This window comes from Mustela nigripes, chromosome 3, assembly GCF_022355385.1.
Source record: "Mustela nigripes isolate SB6536 chromosome 3, MUSNIG.SB6536, whole genome shotgun sequence".
Taxonomy (NCBI): Eukaryota; Metazoa; Chordata; class Mammalia; order Carnivora; family Mustelidae; genus Mustela; species Mustela nigripes.
The window spans coordinates 133,668,626-133,692,922 of NC_081559.1; the positions used below are offsets into that span (position 1 = coordinate 133,668,626).

The 24,297-nt window shown below is 39.0% G+C and overlaps 1 protein-coding gene across 1 annotated transcript in view; it reads left to right on the forward strand.

Moving 5' to 3' along the window:
• The window catches only part of PREX2 (phosphatidylinositol-3,4,5-trisphosphate dependent Rac exchange factor 2), a 187,643-nt gene that overhangs the window by 48,586 nt on the left and 114,760 nt on the right, over nucleotides 1-24,297 (forward strand). Inside the window, exons 15-19 of the mRNA XM_059395513.1 lie at nucleotides 11,710-11,929; nucleotides 12,477-12,684; nucleotides 20,087-20,266; nucleotides 23,017-23,111; nucleotides 23,864-23,946. Of these exons, the coding sequence (XP_059251496.1) occupies nucleotides 11,710-11,929; nucleotides 12,477-12,684; nucleotides 20,087-20,266; nucleotides 23,017-23,111; nucleotides 23,864-23,946 (786 nt within the window). The remainder of the gene's footprint in view (nucleotides 1-11,709; nucleotides 11,930-12,476; nucleotides 12,685-20,086; nucleotides 20,267-23,016; nucleotides 23,112-23,863; nucleotides 23,947-24,297) is intronic.

Sequence of the window (24,297 nt, forward strand, 5' to 3'; positions counted from 1 at the left end):
AGCATGGAACATTTTTCCATTTCGTTGTGTCTTCCTCAATTTCTTTCATGAGTACTTTATAGTTTGCTGAGTATAGATTCTGTGTCTCTTTGGTTAGGTTTATTCCTAGGTATCTTATGGTTTTGGGTGCAATTGTAAATGGGATTGACTCCTTAATTTCTTTTTCTTCTGTCTTGCTGTTGGTGTAGAGAAATGCAACTGATTTCTGTGCATTGATTTTATATCCTGACACTTTACTGAATTCCTGTATAAGTTCTAGCAGTTTTGGAGTGGAGTCTTTTGGGTTTTCCACATATAGTATCATATCGTCTGCGAAGAGTGATAGTTTGACTTCTTCTTTGCTGATTTGGATGCCTTTAATTTCCTTTTGTTGTCTGATTGCTGAGGCTAGGACCTCTAGTACTATGTTGAATAGCAGTGGTGATAATGGACATCCCTGCCGTATTCCTGACCTTAGCGGCAAAGCTTTCAGTTTTTCTCCATTGAGAATGATATTTGCGGTGGGTTTTTCATAGATGGCTTTGATGATATTGAGGTATGTGCCCTCTATCCCTACACTTTGAAGAGTTTTGATCAGGAAGGGATGCTGTACTTTGTCAAATGCTTTTTCAGCATCTATTGAGAGTATCATATGGTTCTTGTTCTTTCTTTTATTGATGTGTTGTATCACATTGACTGATTTGCAGATGTTGAACCAACCTTGCAGCCCTGGAATAAATCCCACTTGGTCGTGGTGAATAATCTTTTTAATGTACTGTTGAATCCTATTGGCTAGTATTTTGTTGAGTATTTTCGCATCTGTGTTCATCAAGGATATCGGTCTATAGCTCTCTTTTTTGGTGGGATCCTTGTCTGGTTTTGGGATCAAGGTGATGCTGGCCTCATGTGATGAGTTTGGAAGCTTTCCTTCCATTTCTATTTTTTGGACCAGTTTCAGGAGAATAGGAATTAGTTCTTCTTTAAATGTTTGGTAGAATTTCCCCGGGAAGCCATCTGGCCCTGGGCTTTTGTTTGTTTGGAGATTTTTAATGACTGTTTCAATCTCCTTACTGGTTATGGGTCTGTTCAGGCTTTCTATTTCTTCCTGGTTCAGTTGTGGTAGTTTATATGTTTCTAGGAATGCATCCATTTCTTCCAGATTGTCAAATTTGTTGGTGTAGAGTTGCTCATAGTATGTTCTTATAATAGTTTGTATTTCTTTGGTGTTAGTTGTGATCTCTCCTCTTTCATTCATGATTTTATTTATTTCGGTCCTTTCTCTTTTCTTTTTGATAAGTCGGGCCAGGGGTTTATCAATTTTATTAATTCTTTCAAAGAACCAGCTCCTACTTTCGTTGATTTGTTCTATTGTTTTTTTGGTTTCTATTTCATTGATTTCTGCTCTGATCTTTATGATTTCTCTTCTCCTGCTGGGCTTAGGGTTTCTTTCTTGTTCTTTCTCCAGCTCCTTTAGGTGTAGGGTTAGGTTGTGTACCTGAGACCTTTCTTGTTTCTTGAGAAAGGCTTGTACCGCTATATATTTTCCTCTCAGGACTGCCTTTGTTGTGTCCCACAGATTTTGAACCGTTGTATTTTCATTATCATTTGTTTCCATGATTTTTTTCAATTCTTCTTTAATTTCCCGGTCGACCCATTCATTCTTTAGAAGGATGCTGTTTAGTCTCCATGTATTTGTGTTCTTTTCAAACTTCCTTTTGTGGTTGAGTTCTAGCTTTAGAGCATTGTGGTCTGAAAATATGCAGGGAATGATCCCAATCTTTTGATACCGGTTGAGTCCTGATCAGAAGCTTTTAAACAGGGGAGTGACTTCATCTGATTAAGGTTTTAAGAAGGTGGTGCTGTGTCTTCTGTAGGAATGGATTGCAAGAGGCAAGGATAGAGACATAGAGATGAGGAGAAATTGTTGCAATAGTCCCAGTGAGTGGTGATGATAGCTTGGCCTATGGTGAAGGTGGGGGAGATAAAAAAAAAAGTAGAAGACATAATTTAGAGGTAGAATTAGTATAAATTGATCTCCAAAATATATCCTCTAGTAAGTTTTATTTTTTTTTCTATTTGTGTCAATAGGAGATTGGCTAATTAAATTATTTCCCCCAAAATGAGTTTTGTTTTTTTTAAATTTGGTACGGCCATAATAGGAAATATTATTTACCATAGTTTTTATGAATGTGAGTTAAGTGTGTGTTTTATGCTCCTGGTAAATTAAGTGAGAGATAAGCCCATATGTGTCCAAATATGGCTGTGGGAGAATAGGGAAGTGCAAGAATTAATATTTCAGCATTGGTTGCCTCAGGTGAGATGTGGACAAGGGTAAGAAGAATCACCATGTTTTTCCTTAAGACTTCCTAAAATCTTTAGCTTGGGAGGTTGAATATGTATTGTTGTTTTATTTTTTTATAAGTCCATTTGCATGAAGAAAAATGATTCTCAAGATAACTGCTTAACTGTCACATCTGTTAATCCTATTTCTGTGATCGCTGAGGTCAGGTCACCTATTTGAGTTTGGGAAAGATGCCATGAATACGCCTTGTTGAAGCTGAAGGACAGAAAATTCTCTTTAGTTCTCCCTTCGGTGTAAGATAGGACAGTGCTTGTACGTAAAATTTAAAAGGTCTAAACAAATGCAAATTAATATTTCCCTTTAAGCACATTTTGAAAAGAGAATCATTCTATTTCAGAAATGGATTTGTGTGAAGTATGACAGGGGTTGGGGCCAATTTTGGTTGTCAAACTTGTCAGTGTGTGTCTCATTTCTTTTTCTTTTTCCATTCATACAAACAACAAAAGCAGTAGAAATAGCTTAAAGAAATACACATGAACAAAAGTAAACTATGTAAGTAAAAACAAAACAGTAGGATGAGGGTATATTATGTAGGGTATTGATTCAGCTGCTGTGAGAGGGACCAAGATAACACAGGCTTAAAACTGAAAGCTTATTTTTCACTCATATGGAAGTTCAACTGGAGTCCAGTGGGGTGCGGATTGATGATATTCTAGGGATCCTTCTCTATTTTTGTTCTCTCCCCTAAGACATCGCCCTTTCCACAAAGTCAAAGTCAGCTCATCAGCACCATGTCTAAGCTATAGTCCCTCAGAAGAGAAAAGATGAAGTAGAAAATAAAGAGCTCCTGTTGAGGGCATGACCAGGAAGCCACTCTCCTATTCACATCTGATTAGTCATTTAGTAGAAGCAAGCTGAGAAATGTCCCCAACAAGGCATTCACGTGCCCAACTAAAACTCACAGAATTGGGTGCCTGGGTGGCTCAGTGGGTTAAGCCTCTGTTTTCAGTTCAGGTCATGATCTCAGGGTCCTGGGATTGAGTCCCGCATTGGGCTCTCTGCTCTACAGGGAGCCTGCTTCCTCCTAGCTCTCTTTCTGCCTGCCTGTCTGCCTACTTGTGATCTCTGTCTGTCAAATAAATAAATAAAATCTTTTAAAATATAAATAAAAACTCACAGAATTTTATTAATAAAAGGAAAAAAGAGAGAATGGATATTAGGGAAAAATTAGCAGGTACATTTATAGGTAAAGTTATAGTACACTGATGATGTATAGACCCATCAGGGGAAAAGGGTGATGAGATCAGCAAGTCCTAAGACTCTAGTTAGTTGCTAATGTGGGATATGATATCTGAACTTCAGTTTCCTGATAACCAAAATAAAAGAAGAAACACAGTCTACTACATATTTATCAGCAATCTTGTGATTTATACATGTTTCTCAAGAGAAGCAAATTTTTTCTTAGACTGAGTTCCAAAAGAAATCTCTCACACTGAATTTCAAAGAGATGGCACCAGGAAATGTCAGGGCAGTGCCCGTAAACATGTCCCTGAAAAAGAAATAGCAATTTGTTTTATGTGACAGACATTTTTAATATACTCTTTAATGAAAGCCAGTGGCACAAGTCAAAAACTCAACTTCTCAGAAGCAAATTTGCTGCAGGATGGGGCAGGAAGAAGAGGAAAATATTTACTGAATGTGTATCTATTAGGTTGTCCATAATTACTTGAGGGTAGCTGTCCTACCCCCATGTTTACCATTTGCATCATAAGAAAGGTCAAAATACATGAAGTAAGTAATAATAATACTGACTACTTAACCTACTAGGAGGTCCCACCATAACAAGTGGAATGTGCTCCTTGGAGTTCTGTTGCACACAACAGTTTATAGCAGTCCCCTACAGGGTCTGGCACTGCACTGAGATTTTACATAATTTTATCAGCACAATCACATGAAACATCATCTATTTTATTGACGAAGTGACCGAAGCTCAGAGAGGTCCAGTAACTTCCCCAAAGGCACGCAGCTGTGGATTTTGAACCTTGTTCCCCTTTATCATAAGTTTGGTTTTTCTTTGCTTATCTGCATTTGACACTACGCTACATAGCATATGTATTGTTCCAATTCCACAGCTAAATCCCACTACACAGCTAAACACTATGGGTCCAACTACGAGGACAATAGCATTTCAATAAAGGAGAAATTATTGTGGATGGAGTAGTCAGCAGTTGCTAGCTGCTGCAAGTTGAAAGATTTGTCAGCGAGAAGAGAAATAGAGAAAGGACTCCAGGAAAGAGAGATCTCGTAAGTGAAGACAGAGGGATCTCGTAAGTGAAGGCAAAGATGTAGAAACGAGGGGCACCTGGGTGGCTCAGTGGGTTAAAGCCTCTGCCTTCGGCTCAGGTCATGATCCCAGGGTCCTGGGATTGAGCCCTGCATCGGGCTCTCTGCTAGGCGGAGAGCCTGCTTCTTCCCCTCTCTCTCTGCCTGCCTCTCTGCCTACTTGTAATCTCTGCCTGTCAAATAAATTAAAAAAAAATCTTAAAAAAAAAAAAAAAAAAAGAAAAAGATGTAGAAACGAGACTGATTTTACTGATAAAGAACTGGCATATTGCCTAGACTCGAAAGGAGGGTTCGAGTTGGATACCATTAAGAAGAAAACTGACAAAATCTGTTTTTTCGGGTGATATTTTAGAATGGCATAATAATCAGATTTGTTTGTAAAAGAGTACAAGTCTATGGTGACTTGGTCTCATGTAGAAGCATTAGGGATGGAGAGAAAAGAATCAATTCAAGTGGAGCATAGGAGGTAGGATGCATCTGGTTCTATGATGGATGGGTCATGGTGGATGGAAAATGGTGTTATAGCTTGGTTTCCAACCAAAATCTGGTTTGTGATAAACTGGAGAGTATGTTGGGGGTAGGATTAGAAGCAGAAGGGGCAAGGTTTTTGCCCAAATGTTGGGAATTCTCAAAAACATCATCCTGGGGAGTAAAAAGTATCTTCCATTTTCTCGGAAGTTACTAATAGCCTAGAAAGCTTTTAAATCAGAGATGGACAGGTTAATGCGCTGTGATTTTAGATGATAAAAATAATATCACTGAATGTGGAAGGCTCGTGGATGTACATTATTGTTTGAGCCTCGAAACAGCCATATGTACTGAATACTCATACCATCTGCTCCTTTCGCAGGGAGATTAAGAATTTGCTTATGGTCACTTAGCTGGCAAATAGCATAGCAGACTAGGTATCCATCCTATGGAATGCTGTCTCACTTGTTTTTATTTTTAATTTTAGAAATAAGGAGAATCTTGCAGTCAGCTAGGACGTAAACACTTTGTAAGGTGTTCTTTCGTCATCCCTTATTGACTATGCATATTTAGAATAATTGACTGTCTTTCTCACTAGATAGAGAAACAAGATTAAAAGGAAAATATTCCAGGGATATTTTTTATTCAAACAAAATTCAAACAGCGAAGACAATAATAGCCATACTAGGTTATGTAAGGTTAGCTCTGTTTGTGTAGCAAAGGCATGTCCACAGAAACTATAGCATTTGTGAATATATATTTTTAATTTCCACAAACTTACTTTTAAACTATTATTAGTAACATGTATTTTTTTTCTTCCAGATGAAGGCTTCAAATACCTCTCTTTTTGTAAAACTAAATGTATCCATAGAAACTAAAATCTCACGAAGGCTGGTTTTCCTTTATTTTGACTCTAAAAGTTTTAGGTTTTAAAAATAGGAACAAGTTGATTTCTGCCATTTCTATAGCCAGGATGCTGCAATCATAATTGATTTTCTGGCCAGCTGTACAGGGCCACAGATGTTTTTTAACACGTGTATGAGAGAAGTTCAGACCTTATACTGGAAACTTGAATGAATCCTAAGCAAGCTTTTCATCTTCTCTGGGCAGGATGTGTGGGTGATCCAGACATAAAACTATGCACTGTTTGGAGAAACATTCTTACCCTGTGTTGTCCTTAGATCCCTTTTATTTATTTTTTTTTTTTAAAGATTTTATTTATTTATTTGACAGAGAGAAATCACAAGTAGACGGAGAGGCAGGCAGAGAGAGAGAGAGGGAAGCAGGCTCCCTGCTGAGCAGAGAGCCTGATGCGGGACTCGATCCCAGGAACCTGAGATCATGACCTGAGCCGAAGGCAGCGGCTTAACCCACTGAGCCACCCAGGTGCCCCCTTAGATCCCTTTTAAATTCTAGATTCATTCCCTGTTGGAGAATAATTCCATAATTGGGTTTATTTTGTGTATTAGGGATACTTCTTCCATATAAATATTTAATGAGCTTTCAAGAGGTACTTCCTCTTTACCCAAAACTATTACAGGTAGAAATCCACAGTCTTACTTGAAATATTCCAAGTACCTTTAATTACCAATGCCATATAATACTCAAGTTAACCTGTGGATTAGGAAAATTGGAGCCAAAATTTTTCTCCATGTCCCTGTCCCTCAATACAGAATTTTTGTAACTCCATGCCAATGGGGTTTAACACTTAATTGGAATGGGAGACTATCTGTAAAATAGTAGCTTACCTCTGTCTTAGTTTTTATTTTTAGTCAAGTGACTGCAACTGGATATTAATGTGTTGTCATGGTTAATGATTTATGAATTAACTACCAATGCAGTAGAAACCCATAGCTCCATTTCTGAGAATTATTTATTTGTATCAACATACAAATAGGCTTTAATATCACCTAGAGTACAAAATCAGTTATTTCTCTTGAGTCTCATACTTTTCTCTACCTCTTGTTTCATTTCTTGAACTCTGTTCTGAAAAGAGCTCCCTATACTTGCTGTCTAGACCTGCTGTCTCACTCACTTTTCATTCTTAACACACTCAAGATGGGCTCAGGTCCCCTCCATGTAACTGGGGTGGCTCTTTTTAAGATCACTGAAGACCTGCATTTTGCCGAAATTCATTCACCGTCCTCATCCTATTCCTTGTTTTAGTGGCATCTGTGCAGTCAGCCTTGTACTTCTCTTGAGCCTTTTCCCTACCTCTGCCTGGTTTTGTCTTTTCTGGGTGGCTCAGTCACAGTGAGTGTTCTATGCTTTTTCCTTCTTTTTTCTCTGACCTCTTCCTGCTGCAGAGCTCAGCATTTGCTCCCTCCCCTTTTCTCGCTCCATTCTCCATCCCCTGGTGATCACATTCAATCCCTGGGCCATCTGACCTCTCCATTGGAGTCTAATAGTTATCTCAGACTTCATGTGTCCAAAATAAAGTCCTGTCCCTGCCCCTGCACCGTTTGTCATAGCTGCTGTTTTCTCTACCTGAGAATGACACCCACCCCCCACATAGCTCAGTCTAGAAACCTTGCATGCACTCTTTACTCCTGGCTCTTACATACCATTCTCTGGGTCCCACCTTCACCTTGTGCAGCCTTTTCTCACTGCTTCGATTACTGACTGCCTAGGGTGAGCCGATGTTGTCTCTCCCACAAGTAGTCTTGCTTCCTCCCTTGCTCACAGGCAGTCTGTTCTGAGCGGCTGTGAGTCTCAATCATAGTAAGAGCTAAATCCTTCCAAAGGCCTCTGAGCTCCTAGATGATCTGTGCCTTCCCTCCACCCAATATCTCCCCACTCCTATCTCCTCTTCCTACCCCCTCTCTGTCTGCTCTAGTCACACTGGTCTTCTTGATGTTCATAGAAGCATACCATCCTTGGAACTTTTGCACTGGATGCTCACTCTGCTGGGAAGGCTTCTGTTCCTGTGCCCACATTCCCAGCTCTCCGTTCCTTCAAGATTTTACTTAAATGCCAGCTTCTCAGTGAGGATTGCAATTGGCAATGCATTCTTCACCTTACCTCTGAAACTCCCAGCCCTCTTTTCCTGTTGATTTTGTTTTCAGCTGCACTTATCATCTTCTAGCCTGATGAAACTGACTTATGTATATTGCTGGCTTCTCCCCTCACTAGAATGTAACCTCCCAGAAGCAGAAATCGGTTTCATTCACTGATGTTTCCCAAGATGCCTAGAACAGGGCATGGTTTAGAGAGCCCTGGATGTGTGATTGTTGGGTAGAGCAATAAAGGTGGAGTAAATCTGGACTGTGCTATCCAAAATAGCTTTAAAGTGTAGTGTTTCAGCTCACCTTCCCCTATACCCTGTACGTTTCTTTATCACAAAATTGTGATTTTCCTTTACGGGAAAGAGTTGTTTTTTTTGTTTGTTTGGTTGTTTTTTTTTTGGTTTTGTTTTGTTTTTTGTTTTGGCTTTTTTTTTTTTTTTTGGTCTTTCCTTGCAAGCTTCTCCAAAGCAGATCAATGAACTCTGTGTTTCATTTGATGTTTCTAAGAAAGACGCCATGTACTACTGGATGGCCTGACCAGAGTGTGTTCTCATGCACGTACTACAACTGATACAAGAACTGTACCTAATTCATTTTAGGTTTGCATTACAGAAAGGTGGCATAATTACATATTAGGGCATGCTGTCTAGGAGTAAATTTTTTTTAAAGATTTTATTTATTTATTTATATAAGCAGGGGAGGGGCAGAGGGAGAAGCCCACTGTTGCAGAGCAGGGAGCCCCAACTTGGTGCTCAATATCAGAACCCAGGGATTATGACCTGAGTAGAAGGCAGATACTTAACCACCTGAGCCACCCAAGTGCCCCTAAGAGTACACTTTTGATCCTCAAAATGTATTCAGTAAATTTCCAGGACCCATGACTTTAAGATCCTTCCTTTGTCTCCCCCTTTCCTAGGGACAGCCTAGGATGGAAGAGAGCACTGTTTTCATAGGCCTCTTTCTTCTGCAAGAGAGACTCTTAGCAGAGAAGTTTCCTCTCTGACACTCTTTGAAAGAGTTCAAGCACATTTAAGCCTGGTTACACACCCCGTCTGGGTGTATGGGGAGAGGGAACATACATTTGTATTGAGATACATGTTGGAAAGCTATAGGAAAGTGATCACACTCGGAAGGGAATCTTCTCCCTTACCTGATCACTCTGGTAACACCCCATCCCTCTGTTCATTTCCTTCTTAGCACTTACCAAATTACTAATTATCTGGCTGTTATATTTATTATATAATTGTTATATATGCACATAGCTTGTCATATATTTATATACAGACATTACATATACTTGTAATAATATAATTGTTAGATTTAAGAATATTATATTGTTTTTACCTGTGTCCTACTAGACCATGAATTCTGTGAGGGCAAGGGCTGTATCTCGAGCATTTAGTGCAGAGTCTAGAATAGATGCTTCTTTTTATGTTTGAATAAACAGGTAAAAATTTATAATGGCAGAAGGCAGAGTGCCTGGGTGGCTCAGTTGGTTAAGCATCTGCCTTCACATTAGGTTGTGACCTCAGGGTCCTGGGATCAAGCCCCAAGTTGGGCTCCCTGCTCAGCAGAGAGTCTGCTTCTCTCCCTCCCTGTGCCCCTGCCCCTGCTCATGCTCTCTCTTACATTTTCTCTCAAATAAATACATAAAGATCTTTAAAGAAAGAAAGAAAGAAAGAAAGAGAGAAAGAAAGAAAGAAAGAAAGAAAGAAAGAAAGAAAGAAAGAAAAGAAAGTTTGAAAGAAAGCAAAAGAGGCAAACTACCTATTATGGCCAATGCTGTGCCACAACAAAATTAACTTCTGTGCCTTTGCGTGTGCCACGAAGTTTTATCTGAGATTTTTGTCCTGCAACCACAATGAAAAGATCATCTGACTGCAGGTTGAATCTGGCTTTAAATTCTGGGTCTTTCCCAGATAAGTCTTCAAGTCAGTTTCTTTATTAGGTGAAAGCATAGACTAGGAATTCTCTAAATTACTCCCACTCTTTTAGTGTTTTGGATATTTTCCTTATATATTATTATCAAATTTGTTAGTAATTTTGTTGACAATTTCCTGCATTTCAACCCAATCTCATTTTATTTCCTCCTATGTGCTTGACTTTACTGAGATATGTAGCTTCAGACATGTGATTTGAAGGCACAATTTCTTATACAGATAAAATATTTCATATTCTAATGGTGAGCTTACATTTATAACATGTGAGTTTTTTGATATCACATCGTTATTTTTTAATTTAACCTAGAAAACTTACATAGTAACCAATGTTAGTCTGAATTTTTAATCTCTTAGTGCCCAAATTACTTCCCTGCTAGTAAAAACTGTAAGGGTCTGCTTATAGTTTTCAAATAAAAAGAGAACACAGAGATCATTCCATCCATATTCCTTGTTTTACTAAGAATGGTAGAAAGACATGACCTACCCGGAATCACATCAGTTATAACTAAATTAAACACAACTAAAACAAATGTACCTGGTTGTTCTCAGTCTTTTGCTTCTGAAACTATAATCCAGTTCAATTCTATGAGATGGCTGTTTATGGTGCACAAGATAGACATGGGTATTACTGTCATGGAATTTACCATCCACTGAGATAGAGATAAGAAAATCATTCATAATTATAATGAGGGTTACAATGTGCTGCATAGCCAAGGAAATTGGACCTAGATGAAGGCTCACAATACGAATGGTGATGATTTCATAGAAGTTGAAAATGCAAAGGAGTAAATGTGACGATGAGGGAAGAACATTCTAGGCACACCAATAAGCCATGCAAAGACTTAGAATGAGTAGATCGTATGTGACAGGACCTGAGAGAAGGAGAGAAGAAACCCAAGGGGCAAGGAGAGGGGAGCTTAAGATAATAACCTAGGTGCAGATCAGACTTTGGGCAGCCATCTAGACCATGACAAGGATTAGATGGATTTTGATCATAAGGTTCAAAGTAGTAGAGTGGTCATTCTTGAAAGTTGTGCAGATGCCTTGAGTATCAGTTTATTTCCAGTGACATAAAAGCAGAGTCCACACCAGTCTACAGGCTGATCCTGATCCAGATGCTGAGCAGTGATTCATAGGAGGCATGGAAGGTACAGTTGGTTCTGCTTGTTGTCCTGCCCTTCTGGGTCAGCACCACCATGCCATTGCTGTCCAAACTGTTCATAGACTCAGGTTTGGGCTGGCTTTCTGACAGTGTTTGGAATAGTCCCCTCTTTATCTGGCAGCTACCCACTTCTGCCACTTGGCCTCACTTGAAATGTTGTGTTCCTATCTCAGTATCTGAGGATGCTAATTGGACTTCTCTGTCAGACTCTCAACTCCTAGCAGCCTGTGGATTTGGGTCTTAGTAATGGTACTGGTCACTTAAATTTATGTCTTTCAGCATCTAACTTGTAATCAGAGTTTCAAAAGAATCCTATGCATTTGCTGCCTTTATTGCTTTTCTTTACTTAGAAAGTGTGGGTTTTAAAATAATGACTTAATTTCCAACAACTTATCATTTATTTCACTTGTGCCAACTGACATAATTAAATTTTTTAATATTTCGTTATGGGTGATGAGAGTGATGAACGCTGTGTGTACAACTGCTCTTTGTTTCTCCTTTAATTTATAGTTTTCACGTGTACTGAAGAATAGAGCCTGGCCCACCTTCAAACAGGCCAAATCTAAAATCTCCCCATTACACAGCAGCGATTTCTGCCCCACCAACTGCCATGTCAACATAATGGAAGTTTCCTATCCCAAAACATCAACCTCCCTTGGGAGTGCATTTGGTGTTCAGCTGGATAGCAGGAAACATAATTCTCATGATAAGGAAAATAAATCTGAGCAAGGTATGTTAGCTTTTGAAACTTCCTCAAATCACGAAACGTAATTTAGGCAATTGTTAACTATTCTAGCATCCCTGAAGTAAGATAGATTTCTGATGTCTGAACAAGTCTGAATTTTATAAAGACAGGATTCCTCTCTATAATCATTTGGATAATTCTACATAAAAGTTTATAGAATAAAAATAGAGTTATGCATTTTTATTATCTTTCCTCTAAGAAGAACAATTGTTCTTGCCTTCCTTACATGTATGACAGGCACAGCTTATCCTGTTGTGAGGGCCGTTAGTCTGAAATGGCCCTGTAACAATGAGAAAAATATAGGAGGAGCAGCTTCAGGGATGGACAGTGCCATTCCATACCATCACAGTAAAGCATGAGATGGAAGGATATTTTAATCACAATTCCCATAAGCTTTAATTCCTGAATTATATTCAGCACTGGATTGGCATTTTATTTAATATAAGCCTGGGTGTCTAGAATGAATTGCACTGGACCATTACTGTGTGTTAAAGGTCATAAATATCATTCTGGAATGATCTTACCTCCTCAGGGAAACTGAGCCCTATGGTGTACATTCAGCACACAATCACAACCATGGCGGCCCCTTCAGGTTTGTCTCTGGGACAGCAGGATGGGCGTGGGCTCCGGTACTTGTTAAAAGAAGAAGACCTGGAAACTCAAGATATTTATCAGAAACTGCTGGGCAAACTTCAGACTGCACTGAAGGAGGTGGAGATGTGTGTTTGTCAAATCGATGAGTAAGTATTTTATTTATTGTAGTTTTCAATGTGCCTAACAAAATAGCTATAGAAAATGTGACTTTTGAACATCCATCATTCTCTCTTTCATTTTTAGAAATGTAAGATTTCACGAGTATGAACCATACAGATCCTCTTCCTTCTAACACCTTAAAAGGGATATAACATGGCAAATATATACATTTATATTTTAAGGAAGCATTTAATGCCAGGGAAGAGAGTGGCAAAATTCTTTCTTATAGAAAACACTAAGAAAGTCTCAATGTGAAACTATTAAACTCAAAAATATGATGGATAGAGTACCAACTAGGTATGCAGATTTCCTGGTATCCTTTATAGAGCAGAACACATCTACACTCAGTAGATATGTATAAAAAATATAAAACAGCAGATCTTTAACATACTTGTTAAATGAGTAAATGCAAAATTATGTATCACTAAGACCAAAGACAACTGAATGAACTTTTTTTTCCCCCCGATGGAATTTATGGTTTACTAAGCAATAACCCAAATAGCTGTGTCAGTCACTTGGAAATTTTTATCAAGAATGGAGAAGAGGAAGAAGTTAATTAAAATTTTTCCAAAGAGGTGGACTCTGATTCTTTTTTTTTTCCTTTTCTTTTCTTTTTTTATTTTTTTTTTATAAACATATATTTTTATCCCCAGGGGTACTCTGATTCTTATTTAAAAAATTGATGGTTGGCCAATTGCCTCTACTCTGTGGCATGCTTTGCCACATCATGGTTGTGATTGTGTGTCACAGACAGTCAAGGCAACTCTGTATAGTCACAAAAACAGGGGCTTTAGGGGAGCTTGGTCTCTCACCTATTAAACAGGATGAAGAATAATAACAAATTACAAGTTTGTGGTGAAAATTATAAAAATCAGTACAAAAAATAGTGCAGTGTCTAACATTATACTTACTTCTCATTCAAGGGATTGAAATTGGTAGATAGAACTGAAGTTGGTAGAATCTGAAAATAGTATAGACACCATTTTCCCTTTTTTGTCATGCTCTCTTTATGAAGTTACACATTTAGATTGCAGTTGGTTCTATATTGTTTAATTCCTGCCCCACACACATCATCCCATACTTCCCTGGAAAATTCAGTTTTGACATAAAATATTTAGGACCTATTTTGGGACGCCTGGGTGGCTCAGTTGGTTAAGCGGCTGCCTTCAGCTCAGGGTATGATCCCAGAGTCCTGGGACCAAGTCCCACATTGGGCTCCTTGCTTGGCAGGGAGCCTTCTTCTCCCTCTGCCTCTGCCTACCGCTCGGTCTGCCTGAGCTCGCTCACTCTCTCACTCTCTCTAACAAATAAATAAAATCTTAAAAAAAAAAAAAAAGAACTTATTCTGAGCCTTTTTGGTAATTAGACATTATACAAATAAAATCTTAACTGACAGGATTTCGTTTTTTAAAACTGTGTTTCTTTCTTTCTTTCCTTTTTTTTTTTTTTTTAAAAAAAACTTATTTATTTATTTATTTATTTGAGAGAGAGACCACGAGGACAAGTGGCACAGAGGGGCAGAGGGGCAGAGGGAGAAGCAAGCTCCCTGCTCAGTAGGGACCCCCAATGTGGGACTTGCTTTCAGATCATGACCTGAGCTGAAGGCAGACCCTTAACTGACTGAGCCACCTAGGCACCCCGACGTGATCTCTTATTTTACATGTCTTTGAAATTTAGTGCTCAAAATCACCATATTAGATGTGCCATATTTCTAAGGTTATCTTTAGATAGTTACTATTTACTATGCTAATTTGTTCTGACATTTTTATCAGTTAATTTGAACTTGAAATTCTGTTTTTATGGGTTCTAATACATTAGTTTTAAAAAAAATGTTTATATTATATCGGTTTACTATATTCTGACTGCCCCATTTACAGATGAATTAAATAGTTTGGGGTTGCTAAAAGAACAGCTGGCTATTTTTAGGCAATTGTATGATACTTTGGATTCTTTGAGAATGACCCTGTGACACATAAGGTAATATCTTAAGGCATAATATTTTGTTTCATTTAATAAATGGAATTTTATTATATGATATGTTCTATTTTAGAAACTAGTTTTTTTTTCTCCCTAAAGTATTTAGGAAGTGCACAGAGTAAGAATCTTTATTAATAAGGCAATAAATAGTGGCACTGAATCATGTATCCTAGCTCTCGGAGGGATTTTAGGAGAACATCTGGACCAATCCCACACTGCCAGTTGGGCCAAGAGTTATTATTCCTGCTTTTCAGATAAGTCCTTTACCAATGGCAGGATTATTGATGTGCCTGAGTGCATAGTACCTCGGAGACCAGGACTCTAATGCATTGACTACTCAGCACTTCCTGGCAGTTGTCCAGATTTGGCTGTCTTTGTTAATTTATTGATTTTTTTTTTTTTTTAAAGTTCAGCTGATGTAGATATATTTTCGAGAAAATGGTAGAGCCAAAGGGCTCCCTTTATTTGGCTTCAAATGCTTTGTATTTGAAGCCTTCATTGAAGAAAGGTGTTAAGCTATTTTTATTAACCAAAACTACTTAAAATAATTACCTATTTTTACTTAAGAGTTTCCCACTCTGTTATTCTAAAAGTCTTTCCCCTACTGTGCATGTTTATTAGGAAAATGACATGAAATGAGCAAGTGATTTGAGAAACTAACTTGGTCTTCCCTGTGTGCACCATATAATTTAATTCTAAATATAAATATGTTCCACATAATTCAATGTGCAATATATTCCCTTCAAAACAGTGCAGCCGTCCAAGTGCCTGGCTTCCCTTTTGCCCCATTCAGAGATACTGCAGTGCAGTCGAGCTTGACGAATTATTTGAAAAGCTAGTTACCAAACAGTTTTCTCACTATGTAGTAATTACTCTTGGTCAGACATAGATATCTCTGCAGAGCAGAGAAGCAGATCTCAGATACTCTGCCAAGTTTTAAGAGAAATTGCTTCACAACGTCTCATGGCTGGCCTTTCTAGAAGTCCTTCATTCCTGGGAAAGGGCCTGGTCCTGAGCTTGTCCGCTTACCCTGCCCCTTGGGAACACTTCTCCTAGAAATAGCATTTCCTTCAACACATAGACATTCCACTAAATGCTTCTACTTCCTTCAGATCCAAAGATGGGACTAGAGACACATTTGTTGTCTATTACCATGAAATAAGGGGATGTTGGGAATTTATTCAACATTCTATGATTCTTATCTCATTGAAGCTAAACACTTTTGTCCTCTGACGGGCTACTTTCTGGATAATGACAGTTAGGTACTAGACATAATTAAAGGACAAAATAATTTGTGGATAATCCAAAACCACTGACAGGACTTTAAAATACAGCATTTGTGTATTCTCTCAGGGAGGAAATGAATAAAGGGTCCTGGGGGCTGGTGAAGATAGGAAAGCTGAGAACAGACCTGTCTCTTATAGGGCCCAGATGCCCCAGACTGAATCATGAGCAAACCTCACTGTGGGACAGACACTTAGTGACTTGGGCTTACAGGTAGAAATGGTAGGGCTGTTGATGGAATTATCTTTGAGCATTTTGCTGGTAAATGTATGAAAAGAGGGCCCAACTTCATAAGCACTAATGTGTATCAGAGGGGTTTATGTGCCAGGCATGATTTTATTAATATAAGCACTGCTTGATTTCATTCCTACAGCCCCTCTGTGATGTGGGTTATGAAACACAGGGACATAACACATTAAATATCAAACTTAAAATTTGTTTCCAAAACTGAATTCTAGATTTCCTTATGCAGAAAGCTACTGTGACTCCTCCCCCATGAACATGTTCCCTCTTCTCAGTCAAGTATTCCCCATCTTTTCAGTTCTGCAAGGCAGACTGTGGGTGTTACCTTTGGCTCTTGTTCCTGTCCCTTCACCTCCAGGACCTTATCAAGTTTAGTCAAGTATACATCAGAATGCATCCTTCCTATCACCTTAGGCTGGGTCACCAGTGTCCCCTCACCAGCTATGCCCCTCCAATGCATTCTACATTCAACTAATGCCAGAAGGATCTGTAAAAGTAAATCATGCTTGTTCCCTGCTTAAAACCATTCCATGGCATTGCAATGCCATTAAAATAATATCAACTACATTACTTTGGCCTGTTTAGCCCTATACACTCTGCCCCTATCATCCTTCCACTCTCATGTCTCTGAGCTCCAGCTGCGCTTGTCTTTTTCTGAACCTGGAACGTGACAAACCTCCGTCTGTCAGTGCTGCTCCTGAGGTCTACGTCTAGCCTTCTAGGCACTCGGTATCAGGCTAATACTGATACTGTGCCTACTTCCCCAGAATAAGGTAGCGACTCCTCTAGCCCAGTCACATACATCATCCTTCTAGGTACCCTACTCTCTATACAGCTGGTTTTTGTTTTATGTTAACAAAACCCTAAAGCCTTACAGACTTGAAACAATAGGCTTTCTCTCTTGCTTGCTCTCCATGCCCACCTGTGTCATAGAGTTTCTGCTCCATGCTGACCTCACTCAGAGTTCAGGCTGACAGACCCCCTGTCAGCTGGAATGTCTCTTGTTGTCCCCTCAGCAAGAGGGAATGATGTAGGCTGCACATTTGCTCAAAGGCTTGCACCTAGAAGGGACTCAGGTAACCTCCACTTATGTCAAACATAAGTGAAAACAAGTTAGAAAACAAGTTAGATGGTCATTCTTAGCCACATGGGGGAAGGGAGGCCACCCAGCAATGTGCCCAGGAGAACTGGGATATGGTGGGTAGCACTAATGACTTCCTTCCTCTCTCCCGAGTATAGAAATGATATGCAGGGAGGGGCTGTTCTGCATCATTTGCAAAGTATATGTATATAAGAGAGTGTCTCACTCGCCCCATCTCCAAAATGAGGATCACCACCATAATAACAGTCATAGCTACTTCCTAAGGAGGCTTTAGAATCAGATGAATTGATTACTTAGCATAGTGACTGGCATAAGAGGTCAACAAATGTTAGGTATGATGAAAATGGTAAAGATGATGACATTTAAGTCTCACTTTAGTAGAAGAACACAGGTTAGATGTAGAATGCTGTGTACAAAAATCTGTATTCATCAAGGGTGTGAGAAGGGGATTGGGCCGCTCAGGGTTTTAACTGAGAATTAGCAGACCTAGAGTAGGTAGCTTAATATTGTACATGAGCAAAAGTGAAGGAAAACTATTTCTGTATGCATAAATATTATAAAGCTAAATTTATGCACTATTACTACTTTTAAGAATCTAGAAATTTTATCCAAAAAACACGATATCAAAAACACTGCTTTTCTATCATTTATTTGTAAGCCTAACACTTATTCCCACAGGGTCAGTGCAAGCCTGATTACAGCTGTTTAAAATGAAAAGCAAGTATGTGACTATAATTCATAGGACTTTAAAAAAAAAAAGAAAGAAAAAAACAATGAGTATGTTCGTCCCCATGACTTCTAATTTAAAAGATACGTAAAGCACAGAGTACTCCTTGCAAATGAGAACTCCTGCATCTCCTTCCTCTTTGGCATTCAGAGTTCATCTGTCTGTGGAGTATAGAGCTCGGGTAATTGGAGTTAATCTAATGTTTTAAGCTTTTGGGTGGAGGGAGTGAATAAATACATATCTGTCTTCCAAAACATAAAAGTGTCCTTGCAAACAGAAAAACTGCTTAAAATAATTCATAGCTTCATAGGGCCTTGAGCAGCATAACAGCCCCCTGATTTTCACTGGTATCTAAAAGGTATAAAATGCCAAAATATTATTCAAATGTTATCTCACAATGAGACCTTCCTTGACTATACTGTTCGGAGTCACAGCTCCATCCCCCTTCCCTTCTTTATTTTCCTTCTTAATATTTGTCTCCATGTGATATACTATACAGTTTACTTGTTTGTGGTTTGTTTCCTCTCAGTAGAACGTAAGCTCCAAGAGCACAGGGGCTTACGTTTGTTTTATAAACTTCTGTATGCACAGCAAAGCAGTGCATGGTACAAAAGATGTCTCTAATGAACTAATTAGTGAAATCCCTTAAATATTTACTCAGTGCACAGTATGACATGGTGGGTCTGACATGGTGGGTTACACGTAAGAGGTATAAGACAGTCTCAGAGTCTTGAAATCAAACAAACATGACATTGCACTAGAAAAATGAGTGGGAATATATGCACTTATGTGCTGTGGACTAGGACAGAGTGTCTCCCGTACTTGGTAAATGAGATGATTTTTGGCTGCAGAGGCCATGCAAGGGCCCTTTCTTAAGTTATGGTTTAATTCATTTTGCAAGTTTTACAGCATTTTGTTTGATAGCAAAGACCGATTCCATGTTGGCATAATTTTGAGAGAGTACTAACAGAAACTCTTGACAGCCCAACAGTCAAATCTGGAGTGATGGAATCCATGCTACCCAGAGTCCACACCAAGTGTGACACCAGTTTAGAACTAAAGGTTGTGTTTCAGCCTCAAGTCCAAGTGGAAGAGCTTTCCATTTGGGCAGAATTGCGACATGCCATCGTGACTAGATTGTGGTTGATATAGGCGTGGCCCCTGTTGTCTCCTGTCCTCACATTGTATGTGACTCTCTTTAATGTCTTACTATTGTGATGGTCAGAACACCTGCTTATATGAGCAGTGAGAAAGGACTGCCACATGATATTCTTCCTGTCCAATAAAGACCGCTTGGGAGAAACTCAAGGTGGGGGTAGATGGGTAGATGGGGTTTTTTTTTTTTTTTTAAAGATTTTATTTATTTATTTGACATACAGAGATCACAAGTAGGCAGAGAGGCAGGCAGAGAGAGAGAGAGAGAGAGAGAGGGAAGCAGGCTTCCTGCGGAGCAGGGAGCCCGATGCGGGGCTCAATCCCAGGACCCTGAGATCATGACCCGAGCCGAAGGCAGCAGCCCAAACCACTGAGCCACCCAGGCGCCCCGGGTAGATGGGTTTTTAATATCTGAGAGTAAGCCAGTGGGGATAGTTAAGCACAGTTAGTGTTTATTTTAATATTTAAGTGGCCCTTTAAAGTTCTCCAAGTATTTTCAGATGGTAGTGATAATGACTAGGGGAGGGAGGTGACAATCTTTATATACTGGAGTATATTCTCATTTCATTGTCACAGAGTCATATGTGCTAGTTATTATTATCCCCATATCCTAGATGCCAAAGAGAATCATCATAGTGTTGCTCTGATGACAAAACCAGTAAGTGGCGGGACAGATTACCAACACAGTTTCCTTGTCTAAATGGGGTACGGTTTCTGTTACTTGTTCTGAGAGGAAAAAGTGAACTTCATACAGCTGTTTTAATGCAATCAAAAATTAATTTTACGTGAAACAAACACCCTAGAAATATTTCTAAGCCTATCATATTCAACGAGTAAGGTAGTTCTCTGTAGCAGCCAGTTTGAAAATGTGCACTTATTTTTTTTTAATATCACATTGCAGCCTTCTGTCTTCCATAACATATTCTCCTAAATTAGAACGTAAGACACCAGAATGCGTAGTACCACCAGAGAGTGACAACGAGAAGGGAGAGAGAAATAGCAAACGGGTCTGTTTTAATATGGCGGGAGACGAGCAGGAAGACTCGGGTCATGACACCATCAGCAACAGAGATTCTTACAGGTAATTCATCAATTCCTTAAGCTCAGTCATCAACACAGTCAAATATGATTCCTTATTTTCCACAGAGGTCTTGAAAAAAAGTTTTGATTATCATTTTTGTTTATCACCCTCACAACATAACCGCCAGCTATTACCAACCGCAGATAAAACATCGTGATCCTGTAGAATCTTTAAATTATTCTTTTTTCATAATCTGAGTAATTGGGAAAAAGCATTTTTTTTTCCCTCCAGGTCTATGGAGCTAATCTGGGGGACTTGTTCCTGTTACAAATTCTGTAACATGTATAGCAAATAAGCAAACTGAGCCTATATTAACATTTTTTTCCAGATATATGTTTCTGATTATTGGACTGTGGGGTGAACAGGAGTTCTTTTTGTGTGTGTGTGTGTGTGTGTGTTTCTCCTCCTTTTTTTCTTATATTCTGTGTTCCAAACAAATTGGACTAATTTTTCCTGCTTACCTCCATGACCAGCCTTCTTTCTTTCCCTCTCTTCCACAATTTCTAAAGATTTATTATTATTATTCATTTGAGAGAGAGTGAGCAGGAGCAGCAGGGAAGGTCAGAGGGAGAGGGAGAAGCAGATTCCCCACTGAACAGGGCTCGATTCTGGGACCCTGGGATCACAACTAAGCCAAAGGCAGATGCTTAACCAGTACAGACACCAGGTGCCCCTCTCTTGCACACTTTGTACAATCTTGATTTGATTGCTGTAACAAAGTACCAAGGACTGGGTGGCTTAAACAGCAGATGTTTCTTTATTCATTATCCAACAGTTCTGGGGCCAGAAGTCCATGATCACAGTGTCAGCAGTGCTGTTGTTCCTGAGGTCTGTGGAGGAAGGATCAGGTCTGGGCCTCTTGCCTTGGTTGTAGATGGCCATCTTATCCCTGTGTCTTCTTGTCCTTTCCCTCTTAAGTGTTTCCCTGTGACCCCATTTCCCCTTCTCAGGAAGTCACCAGCCATACTGAATTTGGGCCCACCATAATGACTTCATTTTAACTTAATTATGTCTGTAAAAGTCCTCATTCCAAACAAGATTGTATTTCTGGGTCATGAGTGTCAGACTTCCACCTGTGGATTTTAGGGGGAGATGCAATCAACCTGTAACAGCTTCCCTCCAAGGTCTGTTATCATCTGCCTACCATCATCCTTCCAACGATGGAAATCTCATGACCCTAAGATCATGACCTGAGCCAAAACCAAGAGTCTAACGCCCAGTGGACTGCACCCCTTGCGTGCCTCCTGTCTTATTTACTTTAATAAAGGGCAAAAACTCTCTTACTCGCTGTTATTTATTATACAGTATTTTACAGTGAGAAAATATTAAATAATTACTATTAAAGTTATTCTCTTCAGAGATGTTTAGCACAAATAGCTAATGTTAAAAACATCTTTACTGGACACACGGGGAAACAGGATGATCTCACATAATTCCCAACACAGTCCTACATGGCACATGCTGATATCAACCCCATTTTACACGTGAAGAAATTGAGGCCACAGGAGTTACATAATAGACATGTAACATGTAATAGACATCTCTGATACTCTTTCTGAAATTTTGTAATGTGTTCATATTCACACACAAAGCTTTTACTCATTCTTTCCTTTCACTTTGACCAGGTGGGGCGGCCCACGGTTTCTCTCTTAACCACTGTACTATCCTAATTTCTACATGAAAAGGATTTTAACGAATATATAAGAGTTAATTATTCCTAGAAATTTAATAGTATATAACACAGATTAACCATCTTGACCATTTCCTTTACTTTTAGCTTCAAAGGATACCAGTAGACTATTTAATAGGAACCTGTGGTTTTTCTCCAGTGAGAAATTATAGATCTAAAAATATTTTTCTTACCTCAATTTCTAGTTCTCAGATAATTAAAATTACCTTCCGAGTCTCCCTCTAGGCTAAACTAGAAATTTTAAATATAAATTTAAAGTTAAATAAGTGCTTCTTACTGATTCTGAGGGGGAAAAAATATTCCATCTCTGATACTCTTTCTGAAATTTTGTAATGTGTTCATATTCACACACAAAGCTTTTACTCATTCTTTCCTTCCACTTTGACCATTATCGAGCCCTTACCAGATGTGGTGGTCAGTGCTGAGCTCTGTGGTGGAGACAGGGTGCTGTCCTCTCCCAGGAAGCTCAGAGAGCAGCTGATGAGTCATAATTTAAAGCTACCAGAAAGACTCGAAAGGCAGAGATCACGAAACAGGACCTTGTCTTTATGAGCACGTTAACTCAGACACACCACCTCAAATAGATAATGACAAATTTTAAGTGCACTTGACTCCTAGTTTTCTTTCTTTCTTTCTTTCTTTGACAGACAGAGATCACAAGCAGTCAGAGAGGCAGAGGAGGGGAGCAGGGGAAGCAGGCTCCCTGCTGAGCAGAGAGCCTAATGCGGGACTCAATCCCAGGACCCTGGGATCATGATGACGCTTTAACCCACTGAGCCACCCAGGCACCCCGACTCCTAGTTTTCTAACTTCAGATTTAAAAAAAAAAAAAAAAAAGAAAGAAAGAAAGAAATTCAGGATCCATCTACAAGGCTTAAGAGATTTTGAAATACAATTGAATTTAAAATTTTTTAGACCATAAGATAAAATGGGAGTCAAACAAAAGTGGTTCTTCTCATAATTTTCTCCAAGACATGTCAATAAGCCTAACTGTGGTGTGAACAGGGAGAGTGGCAGCAAATTCACTCTGAAGGTGACGTGTTGTGTTCCTCCTCCCCAGCGACTGCAACAGCAACAGGAATTCCATCGCCTCCTTCACCAGCATCTGCAGCAGCCAGTGCAGCTCCTACTTCCACAGCGATGAAATGGACTCAGGTGCGTTTGGTGGAGGCATGTGACCTTTTCTGTTGCCTTTCCTCAGGGAGATACCTTTCGGGGATGTCGATCAGTGTGTGATCGACATGCGTTTTCACCTTGGATCAGTTGTCCTTGGCCGCCACACGTGCTGGGTGACGTCAGTGTCCCAATCCCGTGGTGAACAGAGTGAATTAAAAAGAGATGAAAGAAACAAATGAAGTCTGATCTTAATATATATTTTAGGATTTTCTGTGGTACTATGAAGGAAGCTAGGTACACAGGAAACAGGTCATCCTAAAACATGGGGTGTTGTTGACTGTGTGAGAAGGTTGGGATGGGCTTTGAACCTGAGGACTTCTGAGATAGTAGATGCACAGGGAGGGGAGTGATGAAAACACTGACTGAGAGAAATATCTTACAAATGTCTTATCTGGGGTATGTTAAGAACAGAGACTTTGCACCCAGTTAGGACACTTCTTCATTTTAAAATATGTAGTTTGTTTCAACTATTTAACTGTTAGGAATTGCACTATTTGAAAAAATCATTGACATAGGGTATAGAATGTTTTCTCCTGTGAGGCATTCTGCTCCCACCTCTATTTCAAAAGCAATCATCTGACATCCTAACTGCTATTAAATATTTTGGAATTCTTTATCTGATCATAAGAACATGATGGAATAAGACTGCGTGTTTATTATTTTTTGGTGTATTTATATTAAAATATTTTAGTATGTTAAACAAAGATGGGTGATTTATTTTTTATTTCTAGGTGATGAACTTCCCCTCAGTGTTCGCATTTCTCATGATAAGCAGGACAAGATACATAGCTGTCTTGAGCATCTTTTCAGCCAGGTATGATTGGGACAACTAGAAGTTTCTTTTCCCACACATCAGACTGTTGGGAATCCCTTTTTCAGATATAGTAAAAAAAAAAATGTTTCTTTTTTTTACTTTGCTTCTCTGTAGGTTTTCAGAATTCTTCATGACATTTCTTGCTTGACTTTATTCCTAATTTCAGGAAGCACAAGATTCTCTTGGTGCTTGTGTTGGTATTTTGCATTTTTAAGAAAATTTATATCAATAACCAAATTCATAGAGTAGAAGATTTTACTGCTTTGAAAAAGATTATGATGTCTTTTAGGGTTTTTAAAAATAACCCTAGAAATCTTCTTTTGTGAAATGAATATGTTGAGCATATTTATA